Source organism: Anopheles arabiensis, chromosome 3 (assembly GCF_016920715.1).
Source record: "Anopheles arabiensis isolate DONGOLA chromosome 3, AaraD3, whole genome shotgun sequence".
Classification (NCBI taxonomy): Eukaryota; Metazoa; Arthropoda; class Insecta; order Diptera; family Culicidae; genus Anopheles; species Anopheles arabiensis.
In genome coordinates this window covers 11016320-11043398 of record NC_053518.1, presented here as the reverse complement: position 1 = coordinate 11043398, position 27079 = coordinate 11016320, and the positions used below count along the sequence as shown (strand labels likewise).

Genomic DNA, 27079 nt, shown 5'->3' with positions numbered 1-27079 from the left:
ATCGCTAATTATTGGTACTTGTGGCCAAATTGTACTCTACATATCTACAACAGGAAATTTAATTACCCTTACTAGTGACACACTCTAATCATCACATTTAAACACATTTGTGTGTTTAGGGAACTTTGAAAACATAACACTTAACTACCCATAACCCAAACTAAAAATCATATCTACAAAAATAATCATTATTCTGGGTAGAGATTGTCAACCAATTATGCCCAAACTTGCTCCTGAAAATTGAACACCATTGGTTCTACTTTTATTTGCCAGATCTGTGCTGAAAGTAATCCTCACCATAAAATCTTCCCTTCTCTTTCCTAACGTAGTTTGAACAATTTAGCACCACAACGGAAAATAAGCCCCAACGAAAGGCAAAAAAAGGTGAAGCGAAAATAACATTTGGGATATGCACAATACTAACCAAATACATTGCTAGTTTCTGAAGATCAATGTTCGCCAGCTGATTTGGATCGGCCGGGTTCAGGCCGAGTCCAAGGCTGAGCATCAAGCTGAAGTCTGCAGCCGTCGGCATGCCTGCCGTTGGTGCCTGCAGACCGCCCGTGCCACTGTTTCCACTCGTCGACGGCAGTGACTGTTGCTGCTGTACTCCTTTACCCTGCGGACTACCGGCAGTGCCAAGACCAATGCCCACGGCACCAGAAACAGCTGCTCCACCAACGGCAGCACCCAACGGGCCAGTCGCTGAGGGATGGTTTAATCCCACGCCCATTGATGGGCCGCCAGGTAGCTGTGGTTGTTGTTGTTGCTGCTGCTGTTGTTGCTGTTGCTGCAAAGCCGACAATTGTGCTGGCTGTCCTTGTTGTTGCTGTGGTGGCGTAACAATCATTGGGCCGGGTGTTGTCGAGGGCGTTGATGGCGAGGATGAAGTCTGTCCGGCGAGGGTTGGAGTGCCGGCTGGTGGTACTATCGTCTGTAGCTGCATGCAATCGGTAAAGAGCGTTGTGGATGGTGGCGTGGATGAATTTTGGGGGGTTTCGAAACAGATTTATACCAATGTCACAAAGAAACAAAAGGATACGGATGACAATCATTCCAATCGGCGATACATCCGAAGGTAGTAGAGGGTAAGGTGGGAATATTTGTGGAGAGAGAGAGAGAAAGGCACATAAAATAATGTATATAATACGTGTAAAATTCAGGACATTAAGTTCGAGAAACCTTTGTTAGATGCATGAACAAATATGAAGATGAAACGATAAGACAATAGAGGATACAAAACAATAAGCCGAGCGTATGAGCGTGAACAGATGATAACACGGGAGATCCCTTCGTGCCTTATATGAGGACGAACATTTGAAATAAACAGAATCCGATACGTTCATTGCAACTGCTTTTGGTCAGTATATCATTCGAGACCTTACATGATTAAATACTGTATGAAATACTTAGACCTAGCAATTGTTTTGATTACTGCCTGATAATTAAATTATTTATCTTACTGAGTGTGTCGATGTGCATTTAAATATAAACAAACAAATGTTACAAAAAACAATTAAAAATCAACAGCAAAACAAGCATGTGATTGCACAAGTTGTAATGTTGTCAATATAAAACACTATAACAAAAATTTTTCAAAACTACTTTTACAAAACGGTCCAAAAAGGATTCTAACTCAAAACATAAATGAAAATAACTAAACGATAACGAACTTAAAGGACATTGTGTGTAATCTATACGAACAAGGGACTTTTTTCATGCATTTTTCTTTACTAAGTTTTCTACTAAAATACTAAGCAAGTGCGCTCACAAAGTAATGATAAATGAAAGTGTATGACGGGTGTCCAGGAAATCTGGTCAAGATCAACAGAAGAAAGCGAGTTGCACTCAATTTGTCTTACCTTGGCTTTCTGCTGTTGCTTCAGCTCTTCCTTTTTGTAGTTGCGCTGATACGAAGTGATGACACGCCGCAGACGAGTGTTCAGGTCCTGCATTGTTGGCCACGCCAGCTCTGGATTCATGTCCGATGGCGCCGGCGTCGGTGCTGCACTAGCCGTACCAACTGTGGATTCTTCATCATCTAGATTAGTATTTGTTGTAACAAAACGGGGGCCATTGTTAGGATAAATCAAATCTACTGTCTAATAACTAGCTATTTAATCTCTACGCGATGGTTGATGATTATGAAAGGGAGGTTCACACAGCTGTGATACTTATAGGGGATGGATGTGGTGTGGGGAGGGGAGAGAGGTTTATTGACAGAAAGCCCAAATAATAGTTGTGCAAACAATAAATATGGTGTGCTTTAGGAAATATTATTATGTATATACTTTTAAAATAAATCACCAAATAAAAAAATGGACCAAAAGATGTATGATTATTCAAGGAATCAAAAGTAAAACTACAATTTTACATGTTGTACGTCTTTCAAGGCTAATCAAAGAAAACAAATCCAAACTAATGGTTTCATTTCTAAAAAAAACGTTACCAATCCGGGATGTGGGAGTATGAGTATGGGAATGATAATGGCAACCATTTCAGGAACTTACCATCCTTCGATTCAATACCGACAGAAGCGGACCGAGTCGTTTCCGATGGAACGCCATCTTCCGGATCTTCCTCGTTGTCGCCCAGTTTGGAATTGGCATCGTCGTCGGTTCTGTAGGAAACAGCAAACAAAATAACACAAATTAATACAACTCGTGTTACTCGTGGCATCGCAGTGTCTATTCCAATAGTAGTACCATCATTCAAAAGCTAACGCTTTAAGAGCAATATGAGTACAACAACAAAAAAGGGGAAACGATTTATGATTTAATGCGTATACAAAGCTTCCCAAGTAAGTGAAGGTGGTGGAGAGAGATTGATTAAGTTGATATACACCAATGAAGATGCGTTGCTGGCTTGTGAAAGGTGTAGATGATGTATTTGCAAATGTTTACCAGACTTATTACTGATTTGGTTGTTTTGTTACATGAAGCTACAAATTCAAACACCTTGTCAGAGGTAGTATGTTGAAGAACAAGCGGGGAAGAAGTTTATCTTATGATGCAAACATATAAAACTCCATTAGATTGATCGTATGAATAATATATAGGACAATAGCACCATTCGATCTTCGATCAAACTTTGCGGGGTGCGCGCTCAAGAAGTAAACCACTTATTGCTACAGATCGGGACCATAAATAATGGATAATTTAAGTTTGTAATGTAGAAGTAGAAGGAAAAACACTAACGATAGATATCTTCATATGGAAAAGACAACGTAATAAAGAAATAAATACATGTCACAGATATGAGAAATTTACATTTAATATTATGCAGAAGATTAACAACATGTATGTTTTCATCAAATCTCGAAGCATACGAATTATTCAGCAAAAAAGCCGAACATTCAAGGGAAGAAAAGACACGCAGTTTTTATATATTTCGTCCTTACAAATAAAGGAAAACAAATGCGAACTTCAAATTGTATGATGAAAAACAAAAATTACACCAACAACGTTATAACCATTCGTTGACAGAAACGCTAACAAACAGACACACTAACAGGAGGAAAAAGGAAGATAATAATAACAGGATTAGAAAATTGTAACGAGAACTTACTCTTTGACAATCGTTGTCTCTTCGACGGTGCCATCACCGGGCCCGCAGTGGCTCTGGAAGCAGAGCATCGGATCCGCCCGCATCCCGCGGTAGTTTTCGCAGCCATGCTTGTACGTTCCCACCAACAAACTTCGATCGCAACAATTTGGATTCCACCATGAGCACGGCAGCTGATCGGGCGTAGGCGGTGGCCGAATTGGGAGATCGCTACAGACGATACACACAATGGATAGCACCGGGACACGGGCGTGTAGCAAAAACGAGAACCACGCGCGCGCACCACACACACACACGACGCACACGTTCGCAATAGACGCGTCCACACAAACGGTGGCCATCATGAAGCGGAGGGCGGGTGGCGGATGTGCAACGTAAGAATAAACGTAAGTAATTTGCTCGTAATTACGGGGAAGGTATAATAAAAGGTGAATGTAATAAAGGGCGAAGGACGTTACTAAATGCTTCCATCAGGTGGCGTAGAAGATACGGGACAAATCAAGAGATAGGAAATTCGGTATTTTTTCTGGATTTGAACCAAAGGATGTTTTGTAAAAAAAATTAAGCAAAACTATATGTGTTGTATATGCAAGAGCGACAACAAAACGGTGAACGCTCATCATAGCGATTCGGAAGGAAAAACTCACTAGAATGTTATAAAAATCGAATTGATAGTAGTTTAAACTCAAGTGAATACCATTTTGCCATTCAGGAGTAAAACATATACAAAATCAAACAAGGACAAACAGCCTCTATGTTGTTGCTTCTGCAGTTTTCTCTAAGTAGAGCAGTCTTGAGAAATCCTTTTGAAGGTGTTTTGTAGCAATTGTTTGCGCTTTCTTGCACATTTTTGTAGCCTTTTCTTTTTCACGCCACGATTTGCCATGTCCGTATGCTCAATAGTGGTATTTTTCGATTGTTTATTTTTTTTTTTAGTGACTGATGGACCTGATTTGCATCGACATCTATTAATCACAAGCACACACACATACATAACACGTAGAGAAAAGACCAAGGAAAATAGTCTACGTTCATATGGAAGTCGTTTAAGAAACAAATGGATCTTTGAACATTGCGCTTCAATAGAATTGCAAAATTGCTGAGGTTTTAATAAACATATTCAAAATAACATATTTTATCTAAACATCGCATCAAAATTGTCCAAAACAAAGGTAGGAGAATAACAAGTGAGTAGAGGAAAGCCAACATGTATGAAAAAGGGACAATCTTTGTAACAACATTGCTCGTTTTAAGCTTTATATGGAAAGAAGAAAATGAAACTCAAGTATGTATGACATCAAACGGTAAGAGAGACAGACAACATTTAGATTTTTAAGAGAGGTTTATAAAAAAACAGAAACACAAATAACGTGTTATAGATGTCATAAAATACAAGCAATATGTTTGAAATTCCAAATACACAAACTTTAAGGGTGAATAATTCCTCGAAAAACTAGGAAAGTGAGGGAGAAAGACTGGTAAAATGAAGTCTGACGTATATCACACTTAATGATACACCGGAAAAAGCTTTACAGTAAACGCGCTGTAGAAAATAAACGTAAGATAAACTAGTTGTACTGGACAAACCGATGAGTGAGAAGGTATTCTCTGGAGCAAATGTTGCATTTGAAAACAACGAAGAACAAAACAAGTCAAACTGAACCATTTGTGTAACATAAGGTGCATGAACTGTGTTGTATGCGGTAAATGAATGAAATAAATTTAATTGCTGTTATTTACTATCGTGACGATGAAGTATTATTGAGTAGTTGCAAAAATGAATCGTTTGAGAAGTTATTAATGGCATGGCGTACACATTATAGATAAACATGTAAGAGTGATATTCGGCTCTGTTCAGCGCACCAAAAAAAGCGGGACGACTGAATCAATCCACTCAAATGCATTGTGTGAAACGGAAAAGGAAATCAAGGCAATATGTAAGGGAAGGTGGTGTGTGTTAACAGGAAGATGAATTTGACGACTGGCGGGAATAGAGAGGGGATAAGAAGAGACGGAAAGAAGAAAGCACCAAACACGATCGCCCTTGAGACAACGGGAAAAAAGAACGGTCAAATGTACCTGGCATTGGCACCCTCGTTGATTTGATTGACTAAATCGCCGAGCACCTCGTGCTTAATGTAGTACAGCATACGGACGCGCAGCAGAACCCTGGATTGATGGGCAATAGGAGAAAAAAGTGAAAAAAAAACAAACAAACAATGTATTAGTAATGGCATCCTCGTATCCCTCCTGCCCATTGTTGTGTTCCCCCGTGTTTGGTATCATCTTGAACCCCCCCTATCGCCCCGTTACAGTACAATAATGGTAAAGAGCAAACGGAGAACGAATGGCGACAGATCGGATGAAGATGAAGCCAAAATTGCGAAGCCCCCGCGGGGATGCCGTGTCGAGAGAAAACTTGCGGCGCAGCGAAAAAGCATCGAAACATTCTCATGTTTCTTCACACTCTTCCTCACTTGTTTGCGTGTCTGGTCAGATGCTTCTTGTAGTTGATGTCGAGCAGGGTCTCGGTATCGTATTTCTCGTCCTTGCTCCAGTGGTGCGGATCGGATACGGGTGTCGTTGTGCCGCCGGTATCCGAGCCTGATTTGGCCGACTTTTCCGCTTTCGTGCCGGACGAGTTCGAAGATGCGTCCTCGTTCGCGTCGGCCGTTCCGCTGCACTGGGGCGCGGGTGTGGTCGATCCGGCGGGCTGGGCAATCACAGGAGAGCCGCCACCGCCACCGTTGCTTCCCGTAGCAGCCGAATTAGATGAATCGCGCTTCGGCGTGGTACACGTTGATGTTGATTTACGTCCTAGGGAGTGGAAAGATGGTTGAAATTTCAGTTCAGTTCAGATCTTTCTGTTATTCAACAGCTTTTTTTTCGCGCTCTGCGTTACCTTTAGCATTGCGTCCTCGTGGCACCAAATTGTGCAAACCGCTGTGATTGCGCGCAATTTCGCGCTGCTCGCCTCCTTCGTTCGGCGTTATCAAGTCCCAAATGAAGTTCTTTATCTTTTCATCGCCCTGATAACGCTCCAAACAGTAAAGAAGCTGTGAAAGGAAAAGACAAAACGACTTGTAATTCACATTCATGATTGACTATATCGAGCTTGATCTATTGTGATGCATAATCATCAGCAAGTATTGTGAGAAGTTCAATGGTGTTTTACTCAGCGAAAACCTAAAGTTTTCTCAATATTAGCATAGCAGTCATCATTTGAATGGTTTGGGCACACTTAGTATGATTGCTTTACAAAAAAAAAAACAAAAACTCACAATCACACGAGCACAATCCTCGACGTCCTGCTCTCGCCAGCCGCGCTTGAACTGTCCCTGTTCGAGAATTTCGGTCCAACGAGCCCATCTGTAGATGAAAATAAGTAAAAAAGCAATAAGCATTGCTGTTCCTTTTCGTTTCATTCCATTTCGCTCTTACGTACCCATGCGATAGCAGTCCCTTCTCCACCTTGAAGCACTCCGATCGTGCCCAATTGCCGTACGAAACCTCATCCGCGCCGAGCACGGCAAGCGTTTCACGATCGCGCGGTACGTAATCGTCGTGCTGCATCTGCTGCTGCAGCTTCTTGCGCTCCTTAGCGCCACGTGTACGCTTGCTGCGCGTTTTCAGGCCAATGCCCCCTTCCTCACCGTCACTACCCTGCTCGCCCGACGATTCGTCCGATATGTCCATGACACCGTCATCATGCCCGTACCGTTTGATCTGCGTACGGCGACGCGGCTCCGCAATGACCAGGTCTTCCGTTTCGTCCTTCTCGCAAGCCGTAGGATCAATTTCCGCCTTCTTGGCCCACTTGTTCCAGAAGTCGGGATCGTCGATGTTGATGTCGCTACGGTTGGCCGACGCAGCGAACGATGCCTTCGAGAAGGTCGATCCCTTTTCGCTCTCCATCGTAATGACCTGCGTGCGGCGCAGTAGAATCGAATCGATGTCCTCTTCGCAGAACTTGTCGCCAGCATCGTCATCCATTACGGCACCGTACGCGCCCTTCTTGAGCAGATCCTCGATCTCCTTCTTCGACAGCTGCCGCTGGGTCCCGTCCTTGTTCTGTCCCGTGTTCATGCTCTGCAGTACGGCCTTGTCCAGGCCGAGCTTAAGCGATGCCTTATCGAACATCTCCCGCTCGTACGTATTGCGGCACAGCAACCGATAGATCTTGACCATCTTCTGCTGTCCGATACGATGGCAACGGGCCTGCGCTTGCAGATCGTTCTGCGGGTTCCAGTCGCTGTCGTAGATGATTACGGTGTCGGCTGCGGTCAAGTTGATGCCCAAACCGCCGGCCTTGGTACAGAGCAGAAACACAAAGCGATCCGAATCTGGTTTCGAGTATCGATCGATAGCCGCCTGTCGCAAATTACCCCTAATCCGTCCATCGATACGTTCAAATGGATACTTTTTGTACATCAGATAGTCCTCCAGAATGTCCAGACAGCGCACCATCTGGCTGAAAATCAGCACCCGATGGCCGTTGGCGCGCAGCTTCGGCAGCAGTTTGTCAATCAACACCATCTTGCCGGACGACACGATCAGGTTCTTGTAGTACGACTCGGCATCCTCACCGTGCTGCTGCCGGTAATCGTACTGGATCTGATCTTCCGCACCATTCAGCAGGTACGGATGGATGCAGCACTTTCGCAGCTCCATCATCGTGTTCATCAGGTTGGGAATGTTTGCCGAGGTGGTACCCTTCATCAGGAACGAGAAGTTCTGCTCCAGAATACCACGGTAATACTTCTTCTGGATGTTGGTCAGCTCTACCTCCACGATGGTTTCCTCCTTCGGTGCGAGCGACTTTTCCACATCATCCTTCAAACGGCGCAGCATCATGGGCTTCAACAGTGCCTGCAGTTTCAACACCTCGCTCTCCGTCTTCAGGCTGCCAAACTCGCGCAGGAACTCTTCACTGCACGCAAACTGGCTCGGCTCGAGGAAATTCAGCAGCGAAAACAGTTCATTCACGTTGTTCTGCAGCGGTGTGCCAGAAAGCAGCACACGATGCTCCAGATTCAGCTGGCGCAGTCCCTCCAGCAGCTTACAGTTTCTGTTCTTCAGCCGATGCGCCTCGTCGATGACACACGCCCGCCAGGTGAAGTTCTTCAGATCCTGATAGTCCGTCACGATCATCTCGAACGTTGTGATGAGCACGTTGAACTTGGTAATGTCCCGGATCAGCTTGCCCGTCTCGGTTCGGTAGTGCACCTCGTAGTCCTGTATCATCTGCCGGCTCGTCGCCGAACCATGGTACACGATCACGTTCATCTCCGTCCAACCCTCGAACTCGCGCTGCCAGTTCGGAATCGTCGAGAGCGGCGCAATCACCAGGAACGGCCCACGAATGCCATACTCGTACACGGAGTTCACGAACGTCAGACTCTGAATCGTCTTGCCCAGACCCATTTCGTCGGCCAAGATGCAGTTGTTGCCCTTGTACCACGAGTAGCGCAACCAGTTCAAGCCTTCCAGCTGGTACGGGCGCAGCTTGTTGCCACCCTTGAACGTGGGCGATTCCGGCAGCGCCTTCCACTGGTCCGGGTGGGGCCGTTTCTTTGTCTTCCACTCGCTCTTCGGTGGAATCTTGTTGAATTTGTAGTACTGCTCGATCTTCAGCTGATCGACATCATCCTCCAGCTCCCAGGTGCTGTCCTCGTACGGCAAGCTCTTCCACTTCACCAGATAGTGCTTCACCGTTTTGCCCTCGTCGTCCACGAGCTCGGACACATCCAGCACGCGATCCACCTCCACAAAGTCTGGATTGAACGGCTCCTCGTCCAGGCTCTCGAAGATGTTCAGCTGCTGCTGCTGCTTCATGAGGAAACGCTTGATCTTGTTGCCCACGCGCTTGTCGCCCTTCAGCAGCTCGTCCTCAGTGCGCCATTCGCAGTGCAGATAGGAGAAGTTGCGATACTTGACGAAGTACTCTTCCACGTCAATGTACACCGGTTCCGGCTTTTTCTCATCCGTTTCCGTTGATGCACTTTCGCCTTCCTCTTTCTTGACAGCTTCCGAACTCTTTTCGTCCGTGGACTCACCACCTTCAGCGCTTTCCTTCTTGACAACATCGGCGGCAGCATCATCACCTTCGGGCTTCTTCTCAGTGCCCTCAGATTCTCCCTCCACTTCCATCTTTTCTACACCATCGGCGGTCACTTCCGTTGCCTCTGCTTCGGGTTTGTCAGCAACACTGGCCGGCTTTTCCTCCACAGCTGGTTCGCCATTCGGCTGTTCAGCTGCTTTAACCTCTGCAGCAGTATTTACACTCTCCGTTTTAGGAGGCTCTTCTGCGTCCGTCTCCATGCTTTCTTTCGCTGTGGCAGCATCAGCAACAGGTTCCTTCACTTGTTGCTGATCAACATCTGCAGAAGCTTCCTTCTTTTCTTCCCCTTCCTTCTCTTCCGCAGGTGTGTCTTTTTCAGCTGCTACGGCAACCGACTCCTGCTCATCGGTTTCCATCTTTTCTTCTGCCTTGGAGGCATCCTCCGCTGATGGTTTCTGTTCAGGCTCAGCGCCCGTGTTTGCCGTGTCGGATTCGGGGGAGATTTTCTCCTCAGTGGATTTGGTCTCCTCACTCGTTTCCATCGGCACGTCTGTAGCAGCCGTTGTAGGCGCAGCTTCCTTGTCTGCAACTTCACCAGAAGCATCGACATCTTCCGCCTCCTTCTTTTTGTCTTCGCCATCTTGGGACACTTCCTTCAACTCTTTGCCCTCTTCTTTAACGGTAGCCTCCGCGGCTGTGGTTTCACTGCCATCGCCGACTGCCGCTGCCGTTTCCTCGCCTTCCTTGGGTTCACTCTTGACGGCTTCTTCCGCGGAAGCTTCGGCCGGCTCGGGAGTCTTTTCCTTGGGCGGTGGTGGTGGTGGATCCGGTTTCAGCTCTCGCCGGCCTTTACGGACTGCCAGCACATACTGAACGACCTGGAGAAGGAAATTAAAACCGTTAACATTGGCACTAATTCAAAAAGCTTGTACAAATCGCACTTACCATCGAATCCTCCTCCGATGTGTTTACGTACACGTAGTTGGCATTTGGTTTGGAGGAATCGTCGATCGGTTTTCCGTCCGGGCCGAGCTCGACCGCTTCCGGGGCTGCTTTAGCGCCTTCCGAAGTGCTCACCTTGTTTTCGTCTCCCGCTTGCTCACTGCCTGTACCAACGGCACTACTCGCTTCGCCAGCAACTCCGGCAACCGAACCGTCCGCTGCCACTGCGCCTGCTTCACCACCAGCCAGCGCAACTTCCGTCGGTGCCAGACCTTCCTTTCGGTCGGAGCCCCCGTCCGAGCGGCGATCCTTTCTGCTGCCGCTTGGCGCCGGTGACATCATACCCGACTCATCGTCCGAAAACCGTAACATCACATCGTCGACGTACTTCTTGCGCTGCGTGTTACGGGCCGAGCGACGCTTCGAGCTGTCCGCCTCCATATCGGGCGGCGGCGACGGCGGTGGAGTGCTCAGCAAATCGTCCCCTTCACCATCGGACTCCGTGACGATCATGCGGCTACGCCGTGATCTACTCTTCGATCCGCCGCCGCTAGACTTACTGCCACCGCTGCGCCGCGAAGAAGAGCTGCCGCCACCACTCGGGCGACTGCGATTTCTGCTACTGCTGCTGCTACCACCCTCCGAGCCCGGTTCCTTGCTCTTTTTGCTGCTCTTCTTGCTCTTGCTCTTGGTCGGCGTTTCCGGTTCCGGTTCGGCGGTTGCGCCCTCCTCCGCTGCTTCCTTCTTCTCGTCCTCCTCCTTGGTCGGTTCGGTCTTGCTAATCTTCGACACGGGAATATCGTCAAAGTCGGTCACTTCTTCCATCGGCACGCCGCTGCCACTTCCTTCCGTTGCTTCGCTCGTGGTTGTAATGGCTGCTGCTTTCGACTGGTCATCGCCGCCATCAACCTCACCACCTTCGTGGTCCTCCCCATCCTTGACCGAAGCATCGGGTGCGCTCGCTTCATCCTCCTTTGCAACTTCCGCCTCACCATCCGCGTTGGAAGATGTAGCAGCATCACCTGCTTCCTTCTCCGTCGATTCTACCGCTTCACTTGTCGTTGCGACAGCTGCCGCCGACTCCTCCTTTCCATCCTCAGTGCCGACGCCGCCCTCTACCACCATTTCGGTGCTAGGTGCCGCGGCATTGGCATCGTTTGAATTTTGTGCATTCATCAACGATGCCAACGACTGATTCTCGTCCGTTTCGCTCGTCGTCGTGCCGGACTTGGACAGCTCCAGATCGCCGGTAATGCCGCCGTCCGGCAGCTCGTCTTCCATCGACATTGAGTTGTCGCCATCGCTCGACGCGACGCTCTTCTTTTTCTTCTTCTTGCTATCCTTCGAGTCCTTTTTCTTGCTCTCCTTCTTCGGGGTCGGTTCCTTCACACCGTCCGCCGCCGCTGCTGCTGCACCCTTTGCCGGTTTTTTCGGTTCTCGTGGTTTCCGTGGCTTCTTTATCTTCTTACCGCTCGCATCAGTGGAGGTATCGAGGTCTCCGGTGCCGCTGCAGGATAAATTGTCCTGCGAAAGATCGCCCGTACCGGCCACACCGATAGCACCACCGCTGCTCTCAAGCGACATTAGCTCGTGGAAACTGCTACCGTCGGGGCTAACTTCGGGCAGACCGGTTCCGGCTGTTACCGAGTCTTCGGACACTGGCAGTAGCGTGGTCGGTGTAGGCGTCGTCATGCCCGTTGGAGCAGGGGCTCCCGAGAAGGGCATTACCAGGTTGGATTGAGAAGTCTCGTCGCCAGACGTGATGAGCCCAGTCTGTCCTACCACGGTCGCTGCGGCTACGGCCGCTTCCTGTTGCGCGAACAGTTTGTCGCCTTTCTTGGCCCGAGGCTTGCGCGGCTTGCTCGATGGCGTTCGTCCCCGTCCGCGTCCTGTGGTGCTCGTCACCTGTGGACTGTCGATCATGGCCGCTGCTGCAGCAGCTGCTGCCGAGGTCATCGTCGGCGCAACGGGATACAACGGGTGGGGCGGCTGCATCAAAATGCACGGCTGTGGGCCAAGACCCTGGCAACCGTCTGCTTCGTGTTGCTGCAGCATCGCTAGCCGTTCCTGCATGCGCATCATTTTCTCCTGATTGTCAGCCATCGGTAGCTTGTACATGTCTTGCATTTGCTGCTTGATGGCTGCCCTCTCCTGGCTGTGCGACATCATGGGTGGCGTTTGGTACGGAGGCGGCGGCGGTGGAACCATCATGTCACCGGCACCGGTCACGGTTTGTCCTGCCGGCGGTACACCTTGCATTTGTTGCTGCTGTTGCTGCTGTTGCTGCATCATTGTACCTCCGACCTGGTGCATTCCGTACATTCCCGTCCCGGGTGTCGTTTGGGGCATTTGGCCACTCAGGGCCTGCGCATACGTTGCCGGTGCTCCAGTTACGTTCGTGGGCTGCACACCTACGCCTGCCATTAGCCCAGTGCTGCTGCTCGTCGAGATAATGGGCTCGCCACCGGGCGATATCGTACTATCGCTGACTGCAGTTGTGGTCGAGGTCGGGACGAGCGTTTCTAGCGGGCTCTTGGTTGCGGTCGTTACCTCCGGAGCCTGCAAGTCCGTTAAACCGGCCGGTCCAACCACATCCGATGCCACCGAATCGAGCAGCAGTTGCTGCTGCTCCAACGCTGATGGATCCGTATTGCCACCCGTCTGCAGCATGCCCGCATCCGAATGGTATCCGCCAAGCGTTTCCTCGCCTGCTTGCTTCGCCGAATCCAACAACGATGATCCGTCGCCCAGGCCGGCAGCGTCCTTCATCGACTCATCCAGCACACCAGCGCCACCACCACCGACCTGCAGATTGTCCTGCCCGAGCAGCATTCCTGCGGTGTTGGAATTTTGCTGCTGATGATGCAGCGCCTCAAAATCGGTACCGGACATGAGCGAGTTCGAGTTGGATGACTTGGACTCGTCCGTATTTGATTCGGCTGGCGCCGGGACAATGCTGTCGCGAGATTCTTCATTACTGCTGCTGCTTCCGGTGGTGGCTTGTTCAGCCGAAAGCGCATGTTGTTGATGCTGATGGGACTGCTGTTGTTGTTGTTGCTGTTGCTGACGGGCGTCTCCCACCTCCGCACCGCCGGTGGCAAGGGGTGTTATGTTAGCGTCGTGCGAGTAAACAGATGGAACAACTCCGGCTGCAGCCGCACCGGCGTTGGCCATCAGCGACGAACCTAAACTCGAGGGCGCTTCATTGGCGTTACTCGAGGCTAAGCTGTCAATCAAGCTAAAATCTGATGTTGGCGGAACGGACACTTGATGGTGCTGTTGTTGCTGTTGTTGTTGCTGTTGTTGTTGTTGTTGCTGCTGTTGTTGCTGCTGCTGTTGCTGTACCTGCTGTTGTGCCTGCTGCTGCGCTTGCTGTTGTTGCTGATGCTGATGATGTTGCATCTGCTGCTGCTGCGCTTGCTGCTGCTGCTGCTGCTGTGACTGCTGTTGTTGCTGATGATGGTGATGCTGCTGTTCCGCAACTGGATCCACCACCATTGCAGCCGTCTGTTGATGGTGCTGTGCCTGCGCTTGATGTTGCTGCTGATGGTGATGGTGTTGATGATGTTGCTGTTGCTGCTGTTGTTGTTGTTGTTGTTGTTGTTGTTGTTGCTGCTGTTGTTGCTGCTGTTGTTGCTGTTGCTGTTGCTGTTGTTGTTGCTGTTGCTGCTGCTGTTGTTGATGTTGCTGCTGCTGATGGTGGTGGTGCAAATGATGATGATGCAAATGGTGCTGCTGCTGCTGCTCCGTGATTGACGAAATGGGAGGCAGCTCGACGACACTTTGCTGATGCGGATGCGCATGTGAGTGAGAATGCGGATGCTGCATCGAGGGCAGATCGTTCATTGATGCACCAGCTCCTGCCCCACCTTGCTGCTGGCTCGCCTGCTGCTGTTGCTGCTGCTGTTTTGACTGATGCTGGTGCTGCATTTGTTGAGATTGTTGCTGCTGCGACAAACTGTTGTTCACACTCTGCAAATGCTGATTGGGACCGCTTGGCGACATCAGCATGTCGTCATTAAATGACGGCGAGTGAAGCTGCTGCGAGATCGAATGCGACAAACTGCTGCCGCCTGCACCGCTGGCCGGCTGCATCGCGGCGAGCGTACTGTGATGCATCGCGGACTGTTGCTGATGCTGGGGCCCTCCGGGCGCATGATGCTGCGTGGCAGATGGTGGAGGCAGATGCGCGCCCGGCTGCAGCTGGGTAAGCATCTGCTGCTGCTGTTGCATCTGCTGCTGCATCGCGGACAGCTGAGGTGGCTGCTGGGGAGCCTGAGCCGCCGACGGTTGCGACAGGTGCGGCTGATGAAGGCTATGTACAGGCTGCTGCTGCTGCTGAACCGTCGCGACCGAGGTGGCCACGTCCACACCGCCCACGCCGTGCTGTCCCTTATCGTCTAAGCTGCCATAAGCCTGTGGACCGGATGGACCCGCTGCCGAGGGTGGCGGTATCACAGGCATGCTCGTTTGCGACACGGGTGGAATTAGGCTGGAAATGTCGTTCAGCTGACTGATCTGCTGCTGCTGCGCGTGCGATGGTGGTGGCCCATGCGCGCCCGGATGCAGATGGGGCGCGTGGGGCGCGTGCATCGGCGGCATGTGGCTGCCGGGCGGTGCAATCGGTCCCGCCATCCCGTGATGAGCGCTGCCATTGATGCCACCACTGCCGGGCCGCTGCTGCTGCTGCACGGCCGACATCGGTGGCCACTGCTGGTGCTGCTGCTGGTGCTGGTGCTGATGCTGCGGCGACATCGGTAGCCGGGGTCCGAGCGGCGAGAGTGGATTGTTTGCACCCATCTGTTGCTGCTGCTGGTGGCTCGGAGGACCACCGCGGTACGCTGCGGCGGCGGCGGCGGCCGCAGCCGCTGCTGCCGCTGCTGCCTGCGCATACTCCATGCCGGTCGCACCCGACGGCGGCATCACCATTTGCTCTAGCGCTTGCAGCGTCGTGTTGACACCGGCGCCCGGGCCGCTTACCACACTACCACCCGAGCTCGAAGCCGTCAGCTTCGTGCCGGTCTGTGGCCGAGGACTCTGCATACCGCCACTGCCCGCCACTATCCCGGCACCCAGATGGGGCGAGTGCGTCGACGTGATCGTTGCCTGGGGCGATTGTGATGTAACAACCGGCGGGCCACCGCCTGGCGGCTTCGCCGGCGACATCACCGGCCGCGGCGACATCTGCGTGTGGGGCGACATTTGTGGCGGCCGGGGCGACATCTGGGGAGAAAGCTGGGGGAAGGGCGCCCGGTACTGGGGACTTCCGCCGTGCTGGGTCGGCTGTTGCTTCGTTGCGGCGTTCGGCAGGTACGATTGTTGCTGCGGTGCGCTCGCACCGTATCCACCACCACCCGGGCCGCCTGCACCGCCAGCTCCTCCTCCCCCGCCGCCCGGAACTCCCGGCATGCCGGCACCGTGCGTCATCGGGTGCTGCTGCTGAGGGCCGAGCGGTCCGCCCAGCCCGTGCAGTCCGGCGACCGGCGCATTAGGCTGTTGCGCCCCGGGATGCACCATACCCGGGTGCTGCCCTTGCTGCTGCTGCTGCTGTTGCTGAGATGGTTGTGGGCCTCCACCCAGCCCAGCCAGCCCCGGGTGCTGCTGTGGGTGCTGCTGCGGCTGACTGTTGTGAGTTTGGTGCAGCTGCTGCTGCGATTGCGGCGGCAGATGGGAGGGTTGCTGCGACGGATGCGTCGGAGCAAGGCCTCCCGGAACGACGCCACCGCCGCCGGGCGGTTGCTGCTGGGGCGCACCGAGCTGATGCAGGCTTGTGGGTACCTGGCCACCGCTCACGAGATGCTGCCCGTAGCCCCCGCTCGGGTCCAGCTGGTGCTGGTTGTACACGTGCTGCGCCGACCGGGCCGCATGCTGCTGCATTGCGGCGGCGGCCGGCCCATACGCACCGTACGCGGACTGTGCCGCCGACGGTGCCCCCGGGTACATCGAGTGTCCCGGCTGGGGATAGTGTTGCGATACACGCTGTTGCTGCTGCTGCGCCTGCTGCTGCTGCTGCTGTTGCTGCTGCTGCTGCTGGGGCTGCTGTTGCTGGGGAGGTTGTTGTTGCTGCTGCTGTTGCTGCTGCTGCTGCTGTTGAGGTTGACCTAACGATCCATAGCCTTGCTGGGGTGGCATCATGCCACCCATCATGGACTGCTGCGTTGGATACTGCAGCTTTTGCGGATCCTGCTGCGGATATCCTCCCATGTGCTGCCGGTATCTATTTAGAAATGAAACAAAGCATTAGAGAAAGTTGTTTTGCATCAAATAGCATCATCTAGCACAATCAACAAACAATTACCCTGAAGGCGTTTGGCGCTGCGTCGGTCCCTGCGGCGGCCCTTGTGGAAGACCGTAACCCATCGGGGACGCGTACGGGTTGGCTTGCGGTGGCGGTGGGGGCTGTGCGCCCCACACCACGTCGCCCATGCCGGCCATGCCGGCGGCAGTGTGGTCCGGCATCGAGTACATCGAGTCCGTACCGGCCGGCTGGTGGTAGGAGGGATACTGCGACTGCGGCGGAGGCTGCTGCTGCTGCATCGGGTGTGGGGCCCGATGCCGCGCGTACGGTCCACCGGCATTGCTGCCCGGTGGGCCCATCCCCCGGGGCGCAGTCGGATCGTATCGATAGTAGGCATCCCTGTGAAATATGGAAAGGAACGAGCAAGCGGATGTTAAAGAAGGAAACACATATTAAGCCTTTCAACGGCAGCGGGAGCGATGAGAACACAAAATAAATGCGTCATCATGGCAATTACTGTATGAATTACAGCCTCCAACACCAAGGTGATGATTTAGGTACAGTGCGACACGAGCGCTATAAAAACAGCGTAACAACCGGGACACTCTGGCATGGAAATCTTATTCTATTTCTGGCTGTAAGGTACGAGGCGTTTTTGCAGCAAAAAACACCCAACCGGTTAGAAGGTAAGTGAACAAGAAGAGACCATGTTTGATAAATATTACACCCAATTGAAACGGCAGCTAATAATAGCACAACGTGACGAGTGAATCGCCGCGTAAGTCAATTGTGAACTGGCCGGTGTGTTGGAAAGGTGAAAAGAAACGCTAACTAGGCTAATATTCATTTTATAAAATCGCTATTTTGTGTTCTCTCTTAGTATGTGCCCGTCGCGAAACAAAAGTCAGTTAAACACACACAGATGACAGGAGTATACTTACATTTTAAATTAGTGTATAAAAAATAGATCGGTGGACCCTTCGCTCTATCGTTGTATGATTACACGTACTACTGCTGCTGCTGCTGCTGCTGCTGCTTCTACTACTGCTCACATATGTACCCCCACACAGCCGCGTTACTTGTTTCCTCATACGGAGAGCTGACAGGCCGCCCCTCCTATCCTTTTTACTATACACATACGAACACACACACACACACTTGTTTCTAGCGTTTACTTATCAGTCGCGCTTGCTTGCCCGTCTCGGTCCTGCCACTTTCTTCCCCGGATAACGCGCTCGTGGTCGTCGTCTCGCCGTCGCTCGTTGCGTTCTTCATGGGGGAAAAGGATATTGGCTCGTTGGTTGCTCACAAAACGTTCCAAGGTGGCACACACCCGCAGCAGCTCTTACACACTCTTACTAGCGAGTGTGGTGGTGGTGATGGTGCATGTGTACGATGATTGTGTGGGTTTTTAGCGACTTTTTCCACGCTGCTGCTGTCAGATCCTTGTTGTGTGGTTCACGGTGTGGGGTACACCTTCTACACACGTCTTTTTTTGTTTCCTAGACAGTTGTGTTGTCGACGACACACTTTCTGACGTAGTTTATAACTGTTTGGAGCAGCATTTGCATTTCTTTTACTACTACTACTACTACTACTACCGCTAGTACCTTAAAAAACGTACGGAGAGACAAAGGAACGGGCCGCGGGGAAAGCTAGCAAATCACACAAAAAAAGGTGCTTTCTGCTGTACCCACCCGGACGTTTTTGTGGTCACAACACCTTCTTCCTTCTTTTCTTTTCTTCAGCCAGACAAAAACGAAAACAAACGAAACGAAAACTAACTTCTCCCGGTGCGCGCTGCTGTGTAACTTTTTGCTTAGCAATTTCTTTTCTTTTTGTTTTACATTAAAATGCTACTCTTTCTGTGTCCGGTTCACTTCCTCGCCTGTTTCGGTTCTGCTCATCTGTACGTGTGCACACACTGTTGTTTCCTTTTGCTGGTGAAGGATAAACATAAAGGAGCGACATTAGAGCACAGATATAGTTATTTAAACACGTTTAAAATAAATAGTTGAATATTAAATCCATTTTAAATGCAAAGAACGATTGATTGAAGCGTTCTTTGCAAATAAAACAACTTCTAACCCTAATTGATTTCGCATGTTTCACTCATATTTTCAAATTGACAGTTAAAATAGCGACACGAAAGGGAAACATTATGTGCTCTTTAGTTTTTACATCGGCAGATCTGTAAGAGAAAAATAGAGAAATAAAAAATATCAAATTAGTAAGCTGATAATAACTGCGTTTAAGGGAATTTAATTGATTGTATTTGAAGTTGTAGAAATATAATGTTTACATGATTTAACAACAATGTTTACTCTCGTGTTATTCTAAAGAAAACTACACCACCTCTGGGCCACCGTATCCCGACAGTATATGCTGCGTTCCACACCAGAGCAAATAAACGACACTTGTTCCATCATCTGAAAGTGCGATGCTACCAGTCTCCTCTCTCTCTTACGGTTGTGGATTTGCGTCCAATCCCAAAAAGGAAAGCATGGAAAATTAACAAACCAACACAACCTGAGTCTGAGGAAAACGTAAACCGTCCGGTTATGTGTATGTGTTAGTAAAACGCATACACATTTGCATAACATAAACGGACATCCAGAAGACTAAACGCACACAACCGAGCGTGGACTACTGTGGACAATTACAGAGAAAGAACGAACGGTGCCGCCCGCCAACCAAGCAGGAGGGAGGGATATTTTGTATTTTGATGTCCTTTTTCTCGAAAGAACGGTCGCTGCAGGTTGACAAATGGAAATTGATTTTTCACTACGGCTGCCAATATTCCGGAAACTTCTTTGCTAATAATCACCCTTTTTGGGGGGCGTGAGTTCGAAAAGGCTTATTTTGTAGTACTTTTTGTACATTATTTACACTTCGAAACTCAATTTCCTGCTTCATCGCCCTGCTTAGATAAAGAAACGCATCTATAGAAGACAAAAATCTTCCCCCAGTTCGACACACCAAACGATTCAACAACGATATCATGGTCTTAAGTGTGTACGCCACACCAGTAGCGAGGAGGAGGAGTACAACGATCAATAATGTGCCTGCCTCTCGCTTCGTTGTCCGCTCACTAGCATAATATTGATTAAAGAAATGCCGTCAGTAGTAGTGCGGGGTCAAGCCTGGCAAAGGCAAAACACATCGAGAGGACTGGTAAGCCAGTCGCAGTAACAGTAACAGCAACAACGAAAAAAGTACAATCTACGCAGGACACAAAGAGACATTCACACTGAGAAGCATATAATCCGCCGCCGCGGTGGAAAACTGCCCTCGGTCGGATGGAAAATGACGATTTCGCTCTCCCTCGGACTTTGGTGTGTAGGTGTGTGTACACCATCATCATCATCATCATGCACAGCTTCCAAAAATATGTACCCAATGCGCGTACTGAGTGTGGCCGTTGCTGTGGTTGCTGTTGTTGTTGAGAGGGACACACCACCAACGCGCGACACACACACCGCCGTTTGGCAGCAATAAGCGCAGGAGAGAGCGCATTAACGACGAGAGCGCATGGAAGATGCCGGTGTGAGTGGTTGTATGTGTGTGTTTGTGGGTCCTCCTGGGTAAGATTGGGGTCCTGGCAGGGGACGCTGGGGACATGGAGTTGGCGAGGTAAATGCAACGGTGGTGTGTGTCATCATCTCGCAGGAAAAAAGTAAGAGAAAGCATTCACTTTTTTGATTCGCAAACGGCCCATCTTTATCGGCGTCTAAGGGCAAAGGTAAAACTTCTTTTTGCAAAATTAGCACACAAAAAATGGAAATTTTTGAACATCATTTTGCAACTATCACTTATCACCGTAATTAGATGGTACACAAATGCTGCTATACAGGGAAATTTTTCAGGTTTCCACAGGACTTTTTAGCACTTTTTAATAGCTAGAAAGGCACCGGAGAAGAGTTGCTAGCTGAACACACCACCACCATACACAGTTACGGTTGCTATTTATCGATTTTTCTACCGCCCAAGTGACATTACTCTGTGCCCAGACATTGAAGCATTTACTCAGCCAGTACACCGTGTCTAACCAAAAACAATTGCAATAACATAAAGAAATACACAACAAATCTGTGGAATTTACACCCTCTAATAAATCGAATACGCTTCCCTCTCTCGATAGACCTCTATTCTAGGGTTTTCCGAATATCTTCTCCTATCCTAACAGAAACAAAATGCCGTTAATTAATGTTTGCTCGCAACGAACGCTAAATGGGAAAAGCTATACGCTTATGGATATTTTTAGCACATAGAGTGTACAGCATTCCCCTTTCAGAATTCGTCGATTTACTTCGTATAGTGCTGCTCCGAGTCATACGCCATACTTTTTTTTTCCTGTACACACACGAGGTGTGGTATTTGTGTTTTAAAATCAAATTGCCTAACATCTGCACAGACACACACACGCACAAGTACACACAAAGATAGTCAGATTAGTTGTAAGATTTGTCCCTGCCGGTTTGGAACGTCACAGACGCACACACACACTCATAACCCAACACAAATGGTGCGTTTTAGAATTAGATTGTGAACAGGTTTCGTCTGCAATACAGTATGGCGGTTAACCATTATTACACGATTTGTTTGATCTGGTGGGGGACGACCAAACCCCTGGGGTTAGGGGCCCATTAAATCATAGAACCATCGGGAAACTATTGGCCGGGACGGTTGATTGAAGGTCTTCGAAAACGGAAGTAAACTTTTATTGTTCTATTTACACAAACGAATCGGAGCATTATGATGCTATTTACAAACACTTTAATTTTAACTATCCATACTTGTTTAAAGAACAATAACAAAGACATAAAAGCAATATTAGTTGGCGTAATGTGATGTGACGCTCGATTTTTGCAAACCGCCATACTTTTTCCACCATCATTTCCATATATCCCTGTGACCACAAAACACACACACACAAACAGACGACTGGCAGGGACAATCTGTCAGAGAAGGATCATTTTTATTAATCCAATTGCGTGTCCCCTCTGCAACCTCATTCTTCCTGCGAATACATATCCTGCCACCCAAATCCAAATGTATGTTGATGTTGCTGACGCTGACACACACACACGACTTCCGTCCGTCCGTTCCGATTTCGTCTACCGGCAACACCGAGAAGCCATTATTATCGACCGACTCCTCCGGCTCTCGGTCCATCGGCTGTGAGGTTGCAGAGACTTCACACACCAATACAATTCGCTATTTTTTCTGTTCCTAACAGAATATGCGCCTCTCAAGCCCGTGGATATGGTGACGTACCAAGAGTAGAAAGAGTAGGTACAAACATTGTTTCATTTAATCATTCCACACGCTTCTTGACGAAACAGAGAACATACCACACACCAACCACCATCAAATGCGCGACATAACCAACCTCCTCGTCCTTGTGTGCTTCTAATCCTTTTCACTACCCTATCCTCTGTGGTACGGCTTTTCTTGCCGATTGTATCACAAAAACACACACACACACACCAAGGCCTGATTATGAACTTGTGTATCCTCTTTCTTCTTGTTGCAATTTCGTGCACCAACACAAAGAAACACATTTTCGTTCTAAACTACCTTTCGTAGATGATACGTCTTCCTGGGTTCGTCTATCGGAAGTTAGAGCGTTCTTCTCAAGGACATCCGAGAATGTACAATTGGTGATTTACGTTATGTACAACTTTGATTTCTTTTTATGTTTTGTATATCTTTAGAACATTAAAACTGTATCTAAATGATGCTTTAAGAGTTCTTGTTGTTCTCAGAATGGCAATTCTTAACAAAGCGAAACAAATTAGATAAATTACGAATCATTTTCATACTCCAAACAATTGAAGTTGTCATAAACACACGGTTTAAATACATCTCATACCAACAACACACACAGATAGCGATTAAGATAACGACCATTGAATTATAGCCGGTATTTCCCAGCAAAAAAACGCGCGTTTCTAACTAACAACGCCAACCATTTGCTGTGCTTGTAACATGTCACAATTTGCTTCATTTAAATATGGCAGCTAAAGACCGTCATCTATATAACAACAACGACAAAAACAGCTGGACAAAGAAAACCATTGCCAAAGAGAGGTTTGGTTTCCGTCTCCTCTTTCCGTTCCCATCCCAAACGGTGTTTCTTTACAGCCGTATTCTTCGGCCTACCAACCAATCCAACAAACTTGAACTGCAGAAAAACTGGATTCTCACACACACATTCTCAGCAAAAGAGGCGCGCAAAACACACAAAGATGCCCCTTTTGGAGGGGAAGGGAACTGGCTTAGCGGGTGGCTGGATGGATGCACCACATTTGAGGCAAAATTGCTGTAAGTGGCGCGCGCGCTCGCGCCCGTCCGCAAACAGGCGCCTTTGGCTGTAAAACCGATAGATCGAAGAACCAGGAAGTTTGCAGTGTCTATCTCTCCCCCCCCCTCCTGAACGGATATCCAAAGTAAGTAAAAGCACCAAGAAGAAGTGTGCCCCAGCTTGATGCAATAGTGTGCGATAGAGAGAGAGCTACAGTACCGTACAACGGTCCTCCGCGGGGCATCCATGTTCCTCCTCCCAAAAGATGGGAAGAACCAGAGAAGAAACCAAAACGATGGGAAGAGTAATGGGACGCGCACGCGGGCCAATGCCACGGAATGAAAAGAAAAAAAGGTGAACCCTACACGAAACACTGCAAAGAAGGGTAAAAGAAGGAAGCACGAGGTTCTTCTGGGGGTCGAAATGAAAAGACGGCGATTAGCAGCGCGCGAAAGCGGATTTTTAGATGAACGCCGTTTGGGTCAGCAATGAAGGAAAGACAGAGAGAGAGACGAAGCGAACACAATTTCCGACTGGTGAGAATATACGAGCATAAAAGCCTGGAACGAAAGAGAGAGAGGTATGTACCTTCACCTTCCCGAAAAAAAAGGTGACGCACACCAAGTGACTGTTACCTCCAAGAGACCAAAACCATTCTTCGTATGAATGTCCACCCGTGTCTGTTTGGTGAAGGTAGTAGAGTATTGCCTCCAATGGATTGGTTTTGTCGAAAAGAAAGTACAAAAGGCACAGGGGCGGCCACAAAGAAGCAACTCGCGTTTCCGTGATTGCAAGAGCAAGAAAGCAACAACCACACACGAGATGATTTCGTAATATGGTTTAATGACACAACGAAAAACCGCCAATTAAAGGTGTATGTTATAAGACTTCTTACTCAAATACAGACAAAAAGATGAAAATGAGATATGGAAATGTAAAAACACCGCTGTCGTCCACATCATTTCAATCTAACAAACACACACACACACAAGTTATGCTTTCAGATTCAAAAGCAACCGTAATTCTAATCACTGCTCTCTATGTCTCTCTCTCTCTTACTCTTCCTGGATCGCTCTTCCAGACGGTGGCGGCGGGTCGCTGTCCGCCATATTTGATAATTACACCGGGGCCCACCACCAAACCATCGCATCTCAACAACAGACATCTCCCGAAGTGGTTTTATTCATTCGGAAAGGGGATTAAAACATAGCCACACCAACTCCAACACCTCTCCCTTTCCTTCCTGCTCAACAACACTTTAAATCCAATGCGCTTTGATTCACTCGATTCGAGATACTCATTTTAACGACGCGACATCGAATTAACACAGATTTTCTCTGCTTTTATAGCAACCAACTCATGAACTGACGGACGCCATGTTTTACTGAAGGGATTTTAATTATTTTTTATGTGCTATACAACGTCCCACCCAGGGGTAACTTTCTCTGACATCTCTGGCTGTGTGTACTACTCTTGTGTCCATTGCGCATTCTCATGTATCACTGGTGTGGCGTTTAAATGGAGGTTGAATTTGAATCACACTTTAAATGGCATCTCTAGCATCTAGATTTCTAATGACAAGTTGGAAACTCCGAAATATGTTACAAAATAGGCTTCTAACAAATGCATGCCCAATGGCCTTACTATGTAATTTAAATCTCTTTGGTAGCATCATTTCAACATCATTCTTTCAAAGCGCATTGCCAACAACACGCAAATGCCTGAAAAGTGTCCATCAATGCCACATCAAATCTATAAAATAGTTGCCCCCCAACGTAGTGTATAGCTGGGATTTGCGCGTCCCCCACGATTCGCCGTTTGTGTTAGTGTGAGCGATCTAGAGAGCGCCATATCTCGTCTAATTGTCAAAGGGAGATGAACTTTGCGTCCGTCGTCCGTCGTCATGCAAGCCACGCCGCCGAAGAGCAAAGCCATTGCCAAAGCACGCGTCGGACAAGAGATAGAGCCAGCAGCCAGAACTGAACTGAAAACCGGCGACGACATTCGGAAAGGAAGAAATCAAAGAAATCTAAAGGCGCCCATATGCCCGTTTGTATTCTCTCTTCCTCCCAAGCGCAACACACAAGCCCAAGGCAAGGTATAACACACAAGATTAGATGGGTGCTCTCTCTCTGTTCTCTTGCTTTTCGCTTCCGTTTGCATGTTGCCGCGCGGTTTTTATTTCACCAAATATCTCCACACACATCTAAAAGCATAGCGCGCCATCGACGTTTCATCGTTGTTACCTTTTCGTAAATGGGTAAGAAATGGTATCGAGTAGGCTTGGTGTCTACTACTGCCTTGCAACACAACACAAGGGACCATCATATCATCATCATAATCCATCTTTTGCCTTTGCCTACTTTACAAGGTGCTGCGCTGCTGTGTGCCCTCTCTCTCACTCCCTGACAATCTGGCGCAAGCAACCGGCCGGCAAACGCGGCGGCGGCAGTAGCAGCAGCCCTGTCCCGCAGTGAAGCCAAATGCACACGCACACACAGATACATATATTGGAAGAGAGGGCAACGCACAGCAGCGAGCATAAACCAAAACGGATTTTGACAGTGCGAATAGATGGGTGTTGTTGTGAAGGGGCACGCAGATCTCTGTCATGAAGAATCAAGCAAGTCCACCACCATCCCCCCCCCCCAGTCGTGTACACAACAATCCTCCCTTCTTCTCCTATCCCCCATTCGCCAATGGATCAAAAGGGGGTGAATAAACTTTGACAGGCGTGAAACAGAGAAGCCAATCTCTGTGAGCAACGCCACTCTGTGCGCTGGAGCAGGAGCGGGCACATTTCACCCAGAGCACACACACGCACACATTAACGTCAAATAACGTTTTTGGAGGTAGAAAGGGGTAGCCAGAGGAATCCCCAAAAAACCGATGGATCACTGTGGGAAGAAAACATTGCCAATGCACGTGTCGAGAGGTATTGCATAGAGAAGCATCATTACATTTAAAAACACTTTTTATAGCGCTTAACTCATTTGAGATTTGAACACATGGCGAGCCCGTGAGTTGTTAGATCGCAGTACACTTGACGACTGTACCACCGGGAGTGGCTCAGAAGGCTCAGTTAAATTCCCATAAATATTATGTGCTACTAAAACACTCTTGAGTTTGAATCTCATCTTAAATGATCAAAATTAAGAGTACTAACTGAATGAGCACTGAATACATCTTACTATCCTTTCCTTCTTATCCGGCACAAGAAAATCCCCTTATTTCCTATTCACAAAATATTGGAACCGTTCCTACTCAATTTTGCATCGGAAACACAACAACTTCCGACATCGGAATGAAAATTAACCTCCCTCAAGCAAAATGATAAAATAATGTTTGCAATCAACCCCAGCAGTACAGTAGCATTATCGCTCCCAGAGTATCTTTTAGATTCGTTCCACTCAAATCTAATCGAAATGGTTGGCTAAGTCTCTCCTCTAACCTTCTTAGATTGCTGCTTTATCGAATGAGACAATTCTTTCTCCACCGGCCAGCTCCGCTTGCGAGACACAAAGCAAATAAATATCCTTACGAAACCCTCTCCCGGGGGTGGAGGCGAGGGTGGACTTAACTATGGAATCCTCCCAAATTATGTCCCCCTGCTTTTTGTCAGCTTCGGATAAGGGTGCATCTTTTGAATGAAAATCCAACACACACACACAGAAAGGGGAGTCCACTTTGAAAACGAACATCTTGTGTCTCAACGCAAACTCAAAAGCTAAACCCAGCACTCATACATACACACACACGGAGAAAGCGATTGATAAAGTAAGCATGAAGAAGAAATCCAACTCAGATAGCAAAGAATCGGAGCACCTGCCTATGATAACCATCGTGTGTAAAAAGGGGACGCATATACACAAATACAGACGCAACCGCATTAAAAAGGATCCGTTGTTTGGAGGATAAGAAAGGTGGGCGGCCGAAAAGCATTAACCAAACAATCGATGAAGCTGAT

General features: G+C 48.8%; 1 protein-coding gene across 8 annotated transcripts in view; it reads right to left on the bottom strand.

The window, feature by feature from the left end:
- Positions 1-27079, bottom strand: part of LOC120900249 — a 64983-nt gene that overhangs the window by 12386 nt on the left and 25518 nt on the right. For 2 of the 8 annotated variants that reach the window (XM_040307000.1, XM_040307002.1), the window contains exons 2-13: positions 17747-18745; positions 16866-17204; positions 10571-16784; positions 7010-10503; positions 6846-6933; positions 6467-6620; positions 6042-6381; positions 5644-5733; positions 3568-3774; positions 2511-2620; positions 1863-2041; positions 425-940 (exon numbers count right to left, since the gene is read on the bottom strand). In XM_040307000.1, coding sequence (XP_040162934.1) covers positions 425-940; positions 1863-2041; positions 2511-2620; positions 3568-3774; positions 5644-5733; positions 6042-6381; positions 6467-6620; positions 6846-6933; positions 7010-10503; positions 10571-16784; positions 16866-17204; positions 17747-17748 — 11733 coding nt within the window. In that variant the 5' untranslated portion in view covers positions 17749-18745. Of the gene's footprint in view, positions 1-424; positions 941-1862; positions 2042-2510; positions 2621-3567; positions 3775-5643; positions 5734-6041; positions 6382-6466; positions 6621-6845; positions 6934-7009; positions 10504-10570; positions 16785-16865; positions 17205-17746; positions 18746-18986; positions 18997-27079 lie in introns of all 8 variants that reach the window. The other 6 variants (XM_040307008.1, XM_040307003.1, XM_040307004.1 and 3 more) reach the window with 6 other exon arrangements.